Consider the following 18,912-nt stretch of genomic DNA (forward strand, 5'->3'; position numbering starts at 1 on the left):
TAAGCGCAAAAATACACCTGCCAAAGTGTAAAGACGAGTTCTCCTTCACGTAGACTTTCTAGAAGCGTAAAATAAAATTAAATGAAGCTTGCTATTTTCTTGCATCTTGCAAACGTCACACAACAGGAGACTACTGCATACGTGATCGTCATTCTGTAAAAAGCACTTTTCTTCTTCCGTATTAGTATGGCAGAAACCAAATTGACACGTTCAAATGCGACCCGACACCTATACTGAACACAACGGCGGAAAAGCTCGGATACAGTGACATGATTACGTAGCACGCGCCCACAGACCCTTCATCGCGTAGCCACTTATGCCCCAGTTGATCGCCGCCATCTGGTCCACCACCGTGGTGGAGAACCAGCTAGTGTGATCGGAGGCTGAAAGTAGTGGAGCCGATCCCAGCCGTGGCGGTTGCATTTCGGTGGAGGCGAAGTCGTATAGATCTGCGTGTACTATGTGTTGTCAGTGCACACCAGACAGTCAAAATTTCCGGAGTGCTCCACTATGGTGTCTCTCTCTCTCTCATAATCATATCATGGTTTTTGGACGTAGAACCAAATATGTTATTATAACCGACATCTGCTCCTCTACCCAGTTCTGTAGTTTTATAATGTACGTCATGAATGTTACAGAAACAAAAATACAGACCCGCCCCTTCCTCTGAGGTCATTACAGGGCTGTGACAGCTTTTAAGCTGTTGGCGTGACACCCCTACCTTGAGAGAAGGCTGAAGGTCAAACAACGCCTCCTGCGTGAGGCAACGACGGACACGTGTACACCGGTGTGCATGGTCTGACGCTGTATGGCGTTTGCACGTGAGGGCGTACTTAGAGTTGAGACTTTTTAAAACCGTAGTCCCGGACAAAAACACGCTGTTCAAACCGAATGGATGCCTTTTTCGCAAGTAATAGCATAACCGAAATGCTTGTAATGCGTTAGCAGGAAAGAAATACGCGAAAACGAAAAGCAGGCGTGCCCACCGCTGCACAGACACTTCGACAACTTTCACGACCGTTCGGGCGAAGTTTAGAGAATGGCAGCTTAGCAATGTCAAGCCGGAATTCTATTAGTCGGCCTTCAGATATCTTTTAAACTAATAATGTTTTGGGTACATTGAAGAGGGGGGAATTAGTGAAGAGTTCGAGAGGGACAAGAAAGCCAAAACAAAATAGCAAAGTGCGTAGGATTTTTCTGCGACCTAAAGTGAACAGTCCTATCCGACCCCTGTATTCCCATGCTCGCCCCGACGTTCGCTGTATGAGTTGTAAGCCGGCACTCATCGCATACGTGTCGTGTATGCCGCTGTACAAACACGCGACGTCTAGCCTCCATGAAGGCACCCGCGATTTATGACCGTGCACTACAAGTCGAGCTCGAGCGAGGTACGCAGGAAAGGCGCTCCGCGCTCAGTTACGATGGTTCGAGTAACGCAGTTGGTTCTGTTGGCTTTGGCTATCGTCGTTGCTTCTGGCGAAAATGACCTGGGTAAGATGTGCTCGGAAGGCAGTGACATGTTGCTACGCCCTCGAAAAAAAAAACAGAAAGCTGGGGTTTCTTTTTCTTCCGAGAATGTTTCTTCAGCACTAGCCCTGAAGTGAGTTTTCAAACGCGTGGCGCACGGCCAGCATGCGGCCCTAGAACGTTTACCTAGCGGCCCTGCCTTAACACGATTGTTTTCCCCTGACATTTATTTCCTTAAGAAGCACGCTCATCAGCTACAAAGACGTGACTGTGGTCTCAAGCATTATAAGCGTGAGGCACCTAATGAGGTCCACTCGGGTGTAAACCTGTGCGGAGAACTGCATTTCAGAGAAAGTCTCCTAATTTTAGTCGTTCTGGAAATCAGTACCCATGTTGCTTCCATGCTTGTTCCGAATATATTTCAGGGATGACCGATTTGTGTGTTTTAGGAAAGGACTTCTTGCATACGGCAATGATACTAGGTGTACTGTTTATTCCCTTTTCCCCTATCAGCTCAGTCCCAGTCTTTTCAGGGCGCTGTCTTTCATTACTGTGGTCATCTAGCTGAGGTGAGCTAGCCCTATAGAGGTACAGTAGAATGAGAAGGAGAAAATGAAAATGAAGATGAAAGTGCCTTTCGCCTTCGGGTTGTCGTAGTTGAAGTTTTATGTGTTGACGCTTGAGAAAGTTTGTGAGGATTCGTTTCAGAAAGTGTTAACATCGCATATATAGATTAGGAAAGGAGGAGACAACAGGGTTCTATTAATTGTATGTGCTGTTAGCACTTTTTCAAATGGACACTGTGAATTTCGTTCACTCAAACGCTATCGCACATTGACGAGGGAGCCTGTACTGTACTAGAATCCTGAAGCTGGACGGAATTGCCCTCTCTAATTGGGTGAAAAGATATCAGACGACTACGATACAGCCTTTGGTTCCCGACTTCGTTGGCATTTTTCGTGTGTGCAGACTTCAGTGTTCAGCTGGTCTACGACGCCGTCGACAGCGGCTTGGACAAACCGCAAATGAACCGGCTTGTGCTTTCTCTTCTGAGGATGGTAAACGTCGATTCCAAGGTAGGAAGAGAACTCTGCGCATATAATGTGCTAATTGAATTTGCATTGTATTTGAGACCAAGTGGTAACTGAATAAACCAATTGATTAAGCCATTTTGGTAAAACCCGTTATACATTATTTCAGAATAATTATCCATCTTCTAGTTGTCGCTAAAGAAAAACTGCTTCAGCTACTTCGACTTATTTTATTGTTTATTTATTTATGCTTTCAAAATCAGAGGTACTACAGAGGCGGCTGCTCGTAAAAATTGCACTTTGAAAAAAAATGTAATACAGTGATATATACTGCGCTATGTATTTACTAACAAGACCGGGGACATATTACGGAACAAATTAACTCCTTTTTGCTGGCCTCACACAATGTTGCCTAACTTTCTGCGGGAAGAGGCGTTCTCCCGTTTGCCGACTGCTGATCCTGGAAGAGATATACGGGGAATGAAAGACCGTGAACTAAATTCTCTCTGAGATGAAGTCGTGTCCACTTTGTGGGAATGATTTACTCTGCGTGATATGAAAAATTTGGCGAATTTCGCCCCATAGGAAGAAGTTAACGCATAGGTAATGCTAATGCTGACACTGCTGATGTGAAGACACAAACATCTTTCTTCAGAGGGATCGTTACGACGCTATGGTAGAAGATCGTGCTAACAATGAGCTATAGCAGACTAACTCTTCTTTACGCTTACACTCGTGAGTATAACAAAAGTGCAATAGAACATTGCTATGGATAAGAAGGTGTGACTTTAGTTCCCAGTAATTATTCAATTAAAAGAACTAGCCATAGTCAGCCTAGAGTGAGGAGTGCGCGCATAAGCTTGCGAATGGTTCCTCTTAAGGGGTAGGGGTAATGGTTTGTCGTAGCGCTCCCCACCCTATTAGGCAATTGTATAAGTTTGACTTTTGCGCCCCCCCCCCCCCCTGGGGCCTGGGTGACCAGGCGGTGGTGGCCACCCCCTCTGCCTCTCGTGCCGGGCGCATGCCTATCGGTGCACGGGTACTTCATCATTGCTTATTGCTCTAAACTTTTACCTACGCAAAGGAGGAAAACGAAAGCATCGCAATAAGACTTATAAGAATATTCGGCCTAAACGTCAACTGGCCGGAACTAAAATGAGTAAAGAAAACTGAGCACTTGAAAGCGCTGCATGCCGATACACATGCACTGTTGGTATTACCCTATGATACAAAAGCAGTTTAATTGTATTTCAAACACTTAAAGAAGACCTCCGATCATTTTATTGTGTTCATTGATTTCAGTAAAGCTTTCAACATATATTCTTTTTGGTACCGTAATGAGACGTGTCTTGTTATACAACCGTTAGTCACATAGTCTTTTATAAAATGATCTTTAAAAATTGGCAGCCAATTCCGGAATCACGCCGATAAACGCAGGCCACCCTGTGTACGGGACGTAACGTGCCCACTGTTTTGTGACCCCGTCTCGGCCATCAGACGGATGCAGCACATTCTGTCTTCTACGATGTGACCACGACGCAAGCACAGTTTGGTTTTGTTAGTCGTGTTAGTCGTGTTACAGTTAGCACGCACAACACTGAGCAACGAGGAGATCGATGCAGGGCACGTCAGCAACTTGACGCGCCGGCGGGTCAAAATTAAAGCACGCACCTTCCGAGCGCAGACAGTATAGCTCCCATCATCGCTCAACCTGTCACTGATAAGTTCAGACGGGATGTCTCAGCTTGATTTTAGGTCGAAAGACTTCGCCGGCTTGCTTCTCACGTGAGAGAAGAAGCACGTGCGCTATATTTACTCCCTGGACAGCCGGGGGGGGGGGGGGGGGGTATTACTTATTTTGTGACATCATCACGCATTCATAGCTGAACAGCTCCCTGTTTTGGGTTATGTTTTGACTCACAGTTCATCGCCTATGTAAAATTAGGGCATGAGTCTATCAGCAAAATGAACCACCCTAGCTGTTATAAAATTGTTAATACTGTTTGCAAATTGCTTTATCTCAATATGGTGCAAAATGCACTAGAGTTCCCCTTTAAGCTATCAGAGCAGCCCCTAATTTAACTTCTCACGTTAATCACCCGCATACTATTGTCCGTCTAAATTCGTCTACGTTACCTATTTCTACTTCTTTCTTTTTCTTCTTCACTGATATAGGGCTGTGCTCTGCTTTGACAGGCTAAAATTGGCTCATAAGTGGTGGCATGAAGGAAAGAAAACTAGGAACAAAGGAATATCACCTAATTCTAAGACACTTCTTTTTACCTTGATACATTAGGTTGGGTTCTCAGGAGCACGAAACAACGGTGATTCTAGCATTTCTTTCTTCCAATACGTAATGCCTGTTTTACTATACATCATGCGCACTGGACCTAATCTTTGTGCAATCCAACTATTTCACTTCGTTTAACGCATGGTTTACGGAATACAATGCGATATAAAAGTAGAAAAAAAAACTCAGCCATTCATTTTAAAACATGTCAAGCATGAAGCAGCCATCTGCATTCTTCTGTGGTTTCTGTCGCTAAAGTGAAGAAAATGGTCTGGCACGGGTGATCCAATGACGTCTTCCACTCTTACATTAAATCGCAGGACACAGCCGTCATTGACGACTGCTACGCCAAGGGGAACAAAGATATACACACGGTAAGCCAACATCACAGAAGTCGTACGTTTTCAATTTCTTGGAACGTACGTCGGCGCTTACATTTTCGGGTAAGCTTCTGTTATGCATGACTTGTAAAATCCGATAAATATTTGTGCACGGTTGGCTTGGACCCACGTCGTGCTTTTGCAGTTTTATAATTTTATGACGAATATAAACTGTGCTATCGATTCAATTTCTTTTCGTCGATAAGGTGATTAAGTTTTTATGCTAGCTCGTGATTTATTTTTATAGCAGAGATCCTGTCAACAAACTCAGGTTACTGTCCTTTAAACAATTTGTGCTTATGATGGAATGTTGGATGGCCACGCTTGCTTACGTTTGTTGTTGCGAAGCGGTTTTTAGCCCTGGACGCACACGTTTCTTTAACTGCAAGCCCACATTTGACATGATCAGGGAAGCGTTTGAAAGCCATTCTAATTTAAATACCTTAAGACTAAAGATAGTTTCTATTGGTCACAGTCTGGTGGGCAAAGCAATTAAGTCAAGGTTCTAGCCCCAGAATTCATTGTTTTGGTCTTCTAATTAGTTAGCCCCGCATTTAGTCATATAAATCACCCATGAATCCTTTGTTTCGGCATTCGAATCGCTCAGTCACGTGTTTAGCCATGCAAATCACCTTAGGAATCTTTTTTTTTCACCTTTTAATCAGTCAGCCACGCGTTTTGTCAAACAAATCACCTATTAATCCTTTGTTTTGTCCTTTGAATCGGTCAACAACGCTTTTATCATACAAATCACCCAGTAATCTTTTGTTTCGGCCTTTAAATCAGTCATCCACGTGTTTAGTCATACAAATCACCCATGATTCCTTCTTTATGTCTTTTGAATCGGTCAACCACGTCTTTAATCATACAAATCACCCATTAATCTTTTGTTTCGGCCTTTGAATCGGTCAGCCACGTGTTTAGTCATACAAATCACCTATGAATCCTTCGTTTTGCCCTTTGAATAGGTCAACCACGTGTTTCGCCATACAAATCACCCATTATTCTTTTGTTTCGTCCTTTTAATCGGTCAGCTAGCCACGTGTTTAGTCATACAAATCACCTATGAATCCATCGTTTTGTCCTTTGAATCAGACAACCACGTGTTTAGTCATACAAATCACCCATTAATCTTTTGTTTCGGCCTTTGAATCGGTCAGTCACGTGTTTAGTCATACAAATCACCTATGAATCCTTTGTTTTGTCCTTTTAATCAGTCAACCACGTGTTTAGTCATGCAAATCATCTATTATTTTCTTGTTTTGGTCTTCGAATCGATCAACCACGTGTTTAGTCATACAAATCACCTATTCATCTTTTGTTTTGTCCTGTGAATCGGTCAAGCACGTGTTTAGTCACATAAATCACCCATGAATCCTTTGTTTCGGTCTTTGAATCAGTCAGCCACGTGTTTAGTCATACAAATCACCCATGAATCCTTTGTTTTAGCCGTTGAATCGGTCAGCCACGTGTTTAGTGATACAAATCACCCATTAATCTTTTGTTTCGGCCTCTCAATCGGTCAGCCACGCGTTTAGTCATACAAATCACCCACGAATCCTTCGTTTTGGCCTCCGAGTCAGTCAACACCGTGTTCAGTCGTACAAGTCACCCATGATTCCTTTGTTTTTGTCTTTGAATTGGTCGGCCACGCGTTTAGTCATACAAATCACCTATGAATCCTTTGTTTTGGCCTTCGAATCGGTCAACCCCGTGTTTAGTCGTACAATTCACCCATGAATCCTTTGTTTTGGCCTTTGAATCAATCGGTAAGCCACGTGTTTAGTCATACAAATCATCCATTATTCCTTTGTTTTTGTCTTTGAATCGGTCAGCCACGCGTTTAGTCATACAAATCACACATGAATCCTTTGTTCTGGCTTTCGAATCGGTCAGCCACCAGATTAGTCGTATAAATCAAGTTTATCGTAGCTTACGCTCGAACGTCTTGCCCAGTGGTTCTCAAATGGGGTTCCAGGAAACCGTTTGAGCGGTGCTATGACGCCGCAGCTGGTGGAAAAAAAAAGCTTTGGGAGGCTAGTTCTCACCTATTCTCACTCTCATGTCGTGTAGCAACAACCGCAGCGACATTATGAAGATCACCTCGGCTGCTTCCTACATCATAAGAAAAAACTGAGCCTGCTACAACAGCCAAAAAACCACTGAATATCTGTCACTTCTTCTGTATTTCTTTTATTATGGTACCAAGCACGTCCCTCCCCCCCCCCTCCATTTCTTCCGGGTTTGTCATACTAATGGTCACCTCGACCAGTCCAAGAGGGGTCCCTGACGCATCCATGGTGGAAGAGCAATCGTCTGGGCAACGTCTTTATTATTATTTTCTTTTTGAGCTTGTGATGGCTCACTGTATGTTTTTAACCTCCATACAACACAAAAAACCGTGCTGTAGTAAAGTTTTATTCGTATATACTAGAATTTTTGTGTAATGAAAGTAAGATATACTTAAAGTATTAGATTACGCATACAGCAGCTAAAAGCAACCTACAGTTTTTTTCACGCTAAATGTTTTTTTTCGGTTGCTGTGTCATCAGTGCTAACAAGAATTGTCACAGATTTGTAAATACAATCACTGCTTATAAATGTGTTTGCTGACAACAAGCCATATTAACTGTTTGATAACATTAGCATGTTAGACCTTGCTCACAGGCTTAACGCTGACTCGGCTAAATTGAGCGCATGTAGAATTGACAGCTACTCTGTTGTAGTCTTCACAGCCGTCATCTAAAACTGGCAATATTATATCTTTTATCGTTTCAACAGATGAGAGCCTGCTTTACCGATACGACGGGAATCGTAAGTACAAAAGTTCAACTACAAGCTAATCAATGCCATTTGCTCGTATGAAGCAAAAGTGCCAACAGTGTGCGCGATGTACCAAAGGAGGCCGTTCCTATCACTAACAGCCAGTAATATTAGTAATATGTAAAATTATAGGTCCCAAAACTACGATATGATTATCTGAGACGCCGTAGTGGAGGGCTCCGGAATTTTCGACCTCCTAGTGTTCTATAACGTGTACTAACGTCGCACAGTACACGGGCCTACATCATTTCACATAATCGAAATGCGACTGTCGCAACTGGGATCGAACCCATGGGCCTTTCGGCCACTGTTCCACCAAGGTGGGCTCGTTACCTGCGAGTAGTTACAATACCAATAGTTTTGACATTAACAGTACTACTAGTTCGTTCGACTCTGCAAGGCCAGCTAGGTGCGAGATTTCCTCACAGCATCCGCAATATGTTATCTTAGCAGCCTTGAATGACAAAAGGAGAGAAAATAAAATAGCAAAAAAAAAAGAAGAGCTCTTGCATATATGCAAGAGCTTGTGCAGTTTTTCAACTAATAATCTGAGGCCAGGTTTCCAAGACGCTAACTCACCAGATATAACAAGGCGCGGAAAGCTTTTTAGCTTTCTTGCGGAGATATTGAATTCAAAGGAAGTGGTAGGGTGGTGTAGTCGGGCTTCCACTAAAATTACCTTAAAATCGACACACCATTGCACAAGGCCTGCTGAAGTCACTGATCCTGACATTATTGATGTCATTGATGGCTTTTGCTGCTTTTGACGCAAATATTTGTCTCATGGTTGTCGTGACACTGCTTGTAACTTGGCCGTTATACTTTTTTTGGGTGACGGGTTTTTTCATTTCTAAATGATATCGATGGAAGAAGAAAAACTGCCTGAGCACACTGTTCGTAATCGCGAATACAACATAAACTTTTTACTTGTTTTATTTTTATTTTTGATAATACTGTGGCGATCGCAATTCATAAGGTTCATGATTGACTTAACAAGAGTCCCTACAAAGGGTAAACTATTCGTCAAGTTTACTAATACAAGTAAAAAGTGATTCATTGAGTTCGGGTTTGATGCATGCAGTCGGTATGTACGGTAGATGTGGCTCTCAGATGGCAAACCGAATTAGTCTGCACGCTTCCTTCAATTCAAGATGTTTCAGCTTACAGAGAAGCAGTTGGGTGCGTTAAGGGAACAAGTGTTAATTAAAGTGAATGATGTCATGTTGGCAAACGTACACAACGATCACAGCGAAATGAAACACAAGACAACCGCCCGAGTTCAACTGATTCGAAGGGAAGGGTTGAAGCTTAGTGTTTCTCCTGTATTCTTCAGTGTAGTCTTTGTGTGTGATTGCTCGTATTACGGAAGCATTCGTTGATTAGCAACTAACCCAGCTAAAGTTATTAGCAAATTACCTGTAACAAAATATTAATTTTCTTATCCACATGTCAAAACTAATTTCTAATCAGCCCGGCCATACAATCAGGCGTTTATTATTAAATATTCCATGCGCGTCATGCGCTAGCAGATAGAGTTGGGGCTCACTGTGAACTCATTTTCTGCGTGGTAACTGTGAGCTGTATGAGTAGGCAATTTCAACATCACACAAAATGCGTCAAAAACGTAAGACTTTTAAGGTCTACCAACGGGTGCACAATAATGTAGAATAGATTCCTTGCTACCTCGTGCCTAGTAAAGAAAATATATTCGACAAAGTTGAATGCAACATTGCAATTAAGCTTTTGGACTATAACGAACAATGGCACCTCACTTCATGCAAGGTCCAAGACGCTCCAACTTCATTGCTTCCCCGGCCCTTCTGCCGCTGTATCTTAGCGCTGTAGGAAAGTTTCAGCTACTCTCAGCAGAACTGTCTTCGGTAACTGCTATGTTTAAAACCAGTATGCTGACATGTTTACCTACTCCCCGCATTCGCAGTCGGTGAACGGCGTCTGCAACAAGGAAGGCATCGAGAAGTACGTCACCAGTCGCATCGGCCACGTTTCTGAATTTTTCCATGAGCTTATCACGGACCTTGTCGGTTGCAGCTGCTTCAAGAAGGCAAGTGTGATACCAGTAGCTTTTGTTGTAGCTTGAGAATCAGTGGCGGTTTGTTAGCGAAAATACTGCACATTGATGGGAGAAATGACACGCATATGATTTCAATAATACTAGATACCCTAATAAGCATAGGTCAGTGAACTCACTTATGAGTCGACTCACTCGGACTCCGACTCAGACTCAGATCGAGTCCTGAGTCTCAGTTTGAGTGAATCCGGGTGAGAAATATTTTCGTGAGTGTGAATTCGAGTGAGTACGGTTGAAGGAAATTTTGGTGAGTGCGAGTCTGAGCGAGTTTGGTTCAGCAAAAGTTTTGTTGAGCCTGAGTCCTATAGTGAGTCCAAATCGCAAAACATATTTTTTTACTGAGTCTGAGTGAGCTCCACTTTCTTTTGCTGACCAAAGGTGTTAGCTAGTCATCTTGAGCATTACTATCAGCCTTACGTGAATTCACGTTTACACGCCAGCCTAGTCACACACGTATTCGAATGCAGTGCCGTTCATGCATCGTTTCATTTATTAATTAGAGGCGTGAATTACGTAGAGGGTGCCTTGACCTCCCCCCACCAACTCTTGCAGGGAACTTCTTAATTATTGCATCTTATGCTGTCATCTCTTCAAACAAAGTGATCTTACTGATTTTGAAACACTCATAACCCGTTTTCGAAGATACTACGTCAAACGGCACCAAGAAAAGCACCGACTGCATGAGATATTGGTTTTAAAGGGCATTGACACCTTGTCGAAGAAGCAAATTCTAGGCTGACGGCCTCATGAGCCGAATCACTCGAACTCACTCAGACTCAGAACGAGCCATGAGTCTGAGCCGTGAGTCTGAGTCTGAGTGGGTGCGGGTGGGTAGCAAAATTTTTGTGAGTTTGGGTCCAGGTGAGTCCGACTGAAGAAACTTTTCGTGAGTCTGAGTCCGAGTAAGTTCAAAGCTCAAAATATATTTCGTGAGTGATTCCGAATAAGCTCCACAAATTTTGTTGACCTATGTTACTGAGAAAAAAGAAATTCAGGCAGCATCAAGAGTTCTATACACTCTGGCCACGTTATGAAAGCACCTCAAGTAGCCTTGCAATATTCTTGGCATTTCCCGGGAATTATTAGCAGGGATTATCAAGTCACACGACCATATTTCCATAGTCTTGGTAAAACTGTAAGCCAATGACCAGGCCAGGAGGCATGACCTCTCTGTCCCGACATTAGATTATCCAGGCAGGTGGCATCAACCTGCACGGAACTTAAAGTTATTTCCATTCATCCTGTCCTCCTCAGTGCAGAAAAAAAGTTTACATTTGAGGTGCTCAGAGAGTACAGAAGCAGTGAAATTTCTTAATGGATGTTCTTGTCTTTTTTTTTTTTGTTGTTGCAAGACGCAAACTGGGTGAATCAAGCAAACAGTGAAGTGAAGAAAATCATGTGGAGAAGATTATTAGTATCTTTGAACTGCAGAGCCGTCATTACGACAGAAATAGAAATGAACCAAAGTGCACAAGAAAAATAGGCTTCCCGTCGAATTACGTTTCTGATGCTCTGCGACCGCTGGCGTTTTTCTGTCCTCTTCCGTTATACTCACGCCCAGCTAGAATCTCATTGAGGCACCTAGATTTAATGTACGGCGAAGGTCTCAGAATTTGCGAATAAAAATATTGACTAAACAACTACCAACTTGCTATGCCGAAGGAGATTAAGTAGGATAGATAAATGGATAAATAATTTTATTATGGTCCTTCGGTGCGTGCGTTTAGCGCGCAGCGGGCCGCTCCAACGTTGGAACAGAGAGACCTTGTCCCTCCTCTGCGTCACGGGCTCAATGGACAGCCCAGAGCTGTGCTTCAAGGTCCGAGCTGCGTAGAGCTCGGTCCCACTCTTCCTTAGTGATCCTTGCTTCCGGTGCCCGGGTTCAACCCCAGAGCATGCAAGCAGAAGAGGTCGCGTTCAGGCAACTTCAGACGGGCACATACCCATGCCCGGCATTCTCGCAGAAAATATTTCCGGGCGCGCACCCTGACGATGCGTGTCGCTATTGTGAAGATACAGCTAGTTTAGCTCATATTAGGTAGGTATTTCGTAAAATAATGCAGAAATTCGGCGCTTGATAATTTCCTAGCCCCTCTTGGCAACAAAGTTATGGAAAGAATTGATTGAAGATCTGACATTGCTGGTGCCGTTTCATTTACTCTGCTCCTTAGATGGAAGAGTGGGTCCAGTGTTCAAGCTCAGCCGTCCTCAAGGTGAGCACTTAATGTGGCAATTTTCTCGCGCCTAGCTCCTTCTGTCACACATATTATCGCCAGCTTTATTGTCGGCCAGGCGTCCAAGACTAATCGGAAACGGATAGGGCTAACTCTTTTTTTTTTTATTGTGGCGTTCGTATATGGCAAAAAAAGTCTAGCCGGAAGGTTTTCTTTTAATTGGCTTTTTTCATGACACAGTCGGTGACATATATATGCCAGCTAGTTATAAGTGAGAATGAATTCTGTTTCCTATGTTCCTAAAACAGCGTTCAAACCAAGCCAGGCAAATCCACCGTGCGCGCCACTGAGAAAATAATCGAAAACCGTGCCTATAATCCGCCAGCGCAAATCATGAGATCAACCATATTACTCATTAGAGGCACCTTGAAGAAAGTCGTTGAAAGGTACGTTGATAGAAAACTGCGTTAGATCTTAAAAGTGTTGGCTCTTAAGTGGAGACAATGTTCAAAAGAAACTTAATGTTGCATCCAGTCGTATAAAACGTTTGCCATCCATGAAAGGAAGCAACGAAACATCAAGTCATAAAATGAATGCATCACAACATCGTACATCTGTTCGTGTGCCTTCCTAAAAGTCGTTTCAAAGATTTTTGGTATTGATAGCCTTGTTTGTCAGACACGAAAAGCGCGCTACATTTATAAGAATGATTTTCCTGTGAACCGATCTTGTCTAGGACGAAAATCACTTCGAAAATGTCCGCATGCCTTCGCCGTGTTATAGTACTGTTTCTATTCTTGTAGTAGGCGTGACCGGAACTTTCGATACGCTGTATAAAATATTTCAAAATTTCATCCGGGACACAAAACAATTTCATTCGCATATCTTAGATTAAGACGGAGTGGCCGCATAACGAAGAAGAGAATCGCTTATACATGACACGGACGTTTTTTTTTTTTTGTATCTGATGGTTTACGCCTATTTGGAAGGTCTAGGTATTTGCATTTGTAACTGGATGATTATTTTAATTTGCTCATTTCTTTCCACAATAGTGTAATGATTCGCTTGGTGAATTTATGTTTGTGTAACTGACTGGTAAAAGGGTCGAGGAGGTGTGTAAACTCAAACGAGGGTGTTTTAATGGCAGGAGTCGTGGCAACGTGACACAGGCTTTTGCTGCCACAAGGGCTAACTAGCTGCGTGGGTAACGATCGCTAATTGCAGTCTTTCTCTTCGCTTTTGGTCAAGTAGTATGTCCATTACTATAATTACAAAACACCTTTATTAAGCAGTATTTCTAAGTATCTTTTGTCTTTCTGCGATTCCTCAAATGCTCCGGGGATACATATATCTTGAAAAGCTCTTTATTTTTTGTGTTCACTCATAAAGAGGATGATCACGCGGGTAAAAGCGCGATCGACCTTACAATTGATATTTAGGTCATGAGAGATAGCAAAATCAGGGAGGTTAAAGCTTTCGCTTAGAGCAAGTTCCTTAAGCAAGCCACCTGAAGGGTCTCTTAGTGGTAATGTAATATTCAAAGAATGCCTCGGTTTTAGATTGACGATATATGCAATCTCTCTAGCCTAATTTAATCTTCACAGTTACTGAAAAATAAATCTGAGTTTCCTAAGTGACAGCTGTTGCCCTGATAAAAAAACGGTTTGAAGCAATGCCAGTAGCCATATCAATGAATGTAAGATATGATGCTCCTTTAGCGGCGAGTTGTTTAGTCATGAGGGTCGCACTCGATGCATACATTCTTACGTTTTTGTATTTTGCAGACGCTTCACAAGGTCTGCAAGATGCTTCCAGGGACTCAATAAAAGTGTTCAGTTTTCCTTTGTCTGGCATCAATAGATATTTCGTTTGTGGAGAAAAAACAACTCTTGGTAAGTTGAGTTCGGACATCCATCTCCTACGAAAATGGACTTTGAGTTTCAATTGACCACGTACCGAGGCCTTTTCGACTCAATTGATTGTCAATTAAACAGCATCTTCTTATGAGTGCACTCATTGAAAAGTTCTTTGACACGAGTTACGAAAAAGACAATTCACTCTCACTCTTTACAGTTTTGTTGACATGCGTTAAGAAACGTTCAACTGAACCACAGTGACTACATGTTTAATTGACCTGGTATTGATCACTCTCAATGAAGAATATAGCTGATGATGAATGTTGACACCTAGCTACATCAACGTCAGGAACAGAACGCACAAAACGTGTGTGTGTGTGTGTGTCTGTGTGTGTGTGTGTGTGTGTGTGTGTGTGTGTACTGCCGTTTTATTGCGGGTATATTTCTGCAAGATGCGTTCGTCAATATGGGCCCTGCATCATGCATACAGTTACAGCCCTCCGGAAAGCAGCAATGTATTACATAAAACTACATGCAAAGAAATGTTTTCAGGTATTAGCTGTGTGGCACACGTGCTTGTGAACTGCATACACGGATATTTATTTCATACACACTAGCGTGTAGCAGTCAAGTGTGGTACATGTGTTTTCTTCATTGACGCAAAAAAAAAATTTGCCTTCTGAGATTAGCAAAAATATCGTTCATTCGTTGTTTTTTATTGCAATGCAGATTCTGTGCACTGAGAGGCAGTTCATTTACTATTCTTATAATTGATATAATAATATATTATTATTATTATTTATTCATTAAAAGTATGGTAAGCATGTGGATAGGACATATCGTGGTAGCAGTTCTACGCGAAGTGATTGCAGATTCGCCGCGTCTTTCAAACGTCGGGCCTTTTCCCCCTCAGCCTGTCGACTTGTGTGGGGAGAGGAGTGGGGTGTGTGGAATGCACCCTCCATTGTTCGAAATCTTGCCGGTCTGACTAGTTTTGAAGACGATAGTCTTTCTTTCAGACCTTCGAAGCAATAGTTTTGGTCTGTCTGTCTGTCTGTCTGTCTGTCTGTCTGTCTGTCTGTCTGTCTGTCTGTCTGTATGTATGTATGTATGTATGTATGTATGTATGTATGTATGTATGTATGTATGTATGTATGTATGTATGTATGTATGTGTGTATGTATGTATGTGTGTATGCATGCATGTATGTATGTATGTATGTATGTATGTATGTATGTATGTATGTATGTATGTATGTATGTATGTATGTATGTATGTATGTATGTGTGTGTGTGTATGCATGTATGTATGTATGTATGTATGTATGTATGTATGTATGTATGTATGTATGTATGTATGTATGTATGTATGTATGTATGTATGTATGTATGTATGCTTGTCTGTATGCTTGTCTGTGTGTCTCTGTCTGCACATTTGTCTCTTTGTCCGCCATAAGTGATACCTTAAACGGCACCAAATGATACCCCAAACGGCCGACCCCATCCGCAGCGCCCACCAATATTGCTTAAAGTTTAGCGTTCGTACTTGTGCGATTGTCAATTAAAAAGCAATTATTGCGCATATATGAGGAACAACACGTCAATATTCTGTATGTGAGTCTCTTTACTAGAAAAGGCATACATAAGTAATTCTAAGGACCATAGCGCTTATCACGCTGCGCTGGCAATGCAATGCTTCCACGAAAAGGCAAGTGTTTCCAACCCTTTGCTAAGACGACACGGTGGTGGCGCCTACCCGTCGCCTTGCGTACTACACCTCAACGCCTTGAGACAGGCACGCACGCCGCGGGCTTGGTTTTCCAAAATAACTGCGCAATATTGCTCATGTCTCACGTGCGACGTGACTTGATGCGCTCGTTCGCCTCCGCTGCACGCTCGAGGCACTCAAATGCAGCGCCTCCAGAATACCATTCACCGATTTTCTTGCGCGGAACATCAAATAAAAGTTTTGTTCACTCTCTCCAGACGCAAGACTATCGTCTTTCGACGATAGTCTTGCGTGTTCCAGTGTACCATGCAAATACGGGGCCATTTTTCCCCTTTCTTTCTTTTTTTAGTAAGTTGAGAGTGGCGGTCATTGCACGTGCAGACACTAACGTGGAGGAACCATGAGGAGTTGGAGACCACTGAATGGGTGGAAAGGCGCCTGAGCCCTTTTTTGGTTGCAATAAAGAAAATAGAACGAGAAAAAAATAATTTGTAGGGTGTTCAACATTGTGTTTTAAAACATTGAAACTTTGTTCTCAAACAAGCTTCACGCTATTAGCTGCCAGTTACACCCGTGTGAAGTGTAAGTTTGAGATGGCCGCTTTGCGGCTGTTGTGCATCCCTCCATATCGCACTTCTTTCTTCACAGTCGCTCACTGGAGTCACACGCGCGGCTCGTGCTTGTCACTTGATCTTTCTTGGCCTACTTTCGGGGAAAGTGCAGTGCCGTGATTTACGCAGACTATCTGCTCAAAAGTGAAGAAGCTACTCCGCCACATGTGATGCAATTGTTACGGTACATGGACATTTGTGCCGGCGGCACGGCTGTTCATCAGACCCAACATCGCAACCTTCCAGCGCAAAAATGGACACCTCGCTTACATGCAAGGAGACTCCAGCGCACCTTCCTTTTTGCAAACTACACAAATAGACACCGTCACCTTGATTTGTGATCAACATTGACTGTATTTGCTGGATCTGCAAACCACGTGCCTCAGTTGAATATTTTTGAAGGTAAGTTTGTCATTTTCAGTGCTTCATACATTCTATTCGTAAGTTATAAAAACTGAAAAAGTATTGTGCCTATAGATGTTCTCGGAATATTCAACTGCGTAATTATTTGGGTTTACTATAATAAGCCGTTCTCTAATAGATACTTTATTTTTATAAGAAGAACTTCTCTCTTTCTTGCATTTCTTACAGGTAGGCCTCATCCTAGTTATTCGGAAACAGGCGTTCCTCCAACTAAATTATTTTAGTCGTCTCTATTGTCGTTTTGGTAAAAATAAACATAGATGCTAACAGATCTTTCTTTTGCTTCTTGAATTGTACAATTTATAGAATACCGTGCATCACTGTTTACGTGCGTGTGGGGTATTATTCATGTGAATTGTGTACCCGTGTCCCAATTTGTGATTATCGCCCAGTTTATATTTTGTTTGAGGGACTGAACGTGTTTCTAATTGAAATAACGCACGCGACAAGAAATTGTCGCTCGGGCGAGTTTTCAATGATCAGCCTTATTTTGTTGCTAGCAACTGCTTAAAGAACGAACTAATAGTAGTTAATTCGGTACCACTTTTGAAACAGAATATTCAACTGGGAAATTTTCAAGAAATGTTAGCGCGAATTTTGGATAAGTGCATGACATGCTTGCATATCAGATTATTTTGACGAACACAATAGGGGTTCAACATACATTCCCCTATATTGTTTCAGTTGACACTCGGTACAGAAGGTCACTAGCTGGTCAAAATTCATTTTGATTCGCTCAAAAGACGCTCCATTTCTTCCGCAAAAAATGATATTCAATAGAAACACGGTGACTAATATCCTTGTAAAACCCAACAGAAAATGTCAATAGGCGCTTAATTTAAACACAGTACATCTTATAGAAAAAAGTCAATATACACTCCCTTAAATTCTTTCAATTGACACTCGGTCTCTAACTGGTCACTAATCCCATTTGACGCGCTCATAAGACACAAACTCATTCGCAAAAATCATATTAAATAAAAACACGGTGGCCAATATTCTTCTGTAACTCAATAGAAAAAGTCAATAGGCCCTTAATTTAAATGCAATGTATTCTATGGAAAAAAGTCAATTTAGCCTCAACTAAATCGCTATAAGCATTTTTGTAAGGAACTACATCATCATAAATCAAAATTATGCAAATGTTTCTAGCCATATGATTAGGGGCGTTCTTTTACAGCGGAGCTCGTACATGGCACGCGTTCTTGATTTTGCGCCTTCTGTCTACGTCTAGAATCCTCTAGCGTCCTCTAGGGTGCATCACCAAGCGTCACCAAGAGCGTCACCTAGAGTGCACCTTAGGGTGCTCTAGGGTGAACAAGAGCTGCGCGTCCACTTCGTCTTTGCGGCATTTGTGAGAGTGAAAGAATCTATAAGCATTTAAAACACAGAGCTAATGTCATTACGCTAAGGCTCTGACAAACAAGAACCTAAGGAAACCCACTTTTAAGTAACAAGATTTATTTGGAGTAGTAGTAGTGAACAACTTTATTAAGGCAGCTGACGGTTTCCTAAGTGGCGAGGGCTGTCAGGCCATGCCTGGTCGTCACCTCGTCAGCGAGTTTGGTGGCTCGGACCTGGGTGTCTTGGCTTGTAGTCGTGAGTTTTCTACTAGATACAGCAAATGCCACGACAATATAGATCTCACTCGTGCGCCCAGGCGTTGCTCTGCGTTACTCAGGGTCAAAGAAAAACCCTAAAGAACAGTGGGACGCAGCTTTACGCAGTTCGAAATTAGAGGGACAGTTATGGTCAGTCCAACGGGCCCGCGATGCGGCCGCAAAATTAGCTAAGGGAAACCCTATATGCCGAAGCGTCCCACTTCGGAATGGAACACTAGCGCTACCTGTTGGACCTCAATCCATTTTTTTCATCCATCTATCCATCCATCTATGGGTGGATGGATGAAAAAGAAACACTCGTTACTAGATGTTTGTTCATGTCATTTGAGTCTAGGTGTTGCGTTGGCACGGGATCGTTAGCAAATATAGGGTAAGCTGTGCTTTCTGCGAACGTTCGAGGAGTAGCACGTTTATGTAG

General features: G+C 42.5%; 2 protein-coding genes across 2 annotated transcripts in view; one reads left to right on the top strand and one right to left on the bottom strand.

Moving 5' to 3' along the window:
• LOC119174311 (sulfotransferase 1A1) overlaps positions 1 to 18,912 on the bottom strand; it is a 58,686-nt gene that overhangs the window by 11,820 nt on the left and 27,954 nt on the right. The window lies entirely within an intron of this gene.
• LOC119173785 (uncharacterized) lies at positions 1,301 to 14,107 on the top strand. The gene is made up of 7 exons (XM_037424569.2): positions 1,301 to 1,491; positions 2,437 to 2,543; positions 5,109 to 5,162; positions 7,950 to 7,982; positions 9,931 to 10,053; positions 12,252 to 12,293; positions 14,039 to 14,107. Exons 1-7 carry the CDS (start codon positions 1,356 to 1,358, stop codon positions 14,078 to 14,080), a joined length of 537 nt encoding a protein of 178 aa, XP_037280466.2. The 5' UTR covers positions 1,301 to 1,355; the 3' UTR covers positions 14,081 to 14,107.

The sequence above is a fragment of the Rhipicephalus microplus genome, chromosome 5 (genome assembly GCF_043290135.1).
Source record: "Rhipicephalus microplus isolate Deutch F79 chromosome 5, USDA_Rmic, whole genome shotgun sequence".
Lineage (NCBI taxonomy): Eukaryota > Metazoa > Arthropoda > Arachnida > Ixodida > Ixodidae > Rhipicephalus > Rhipicephalus microplus.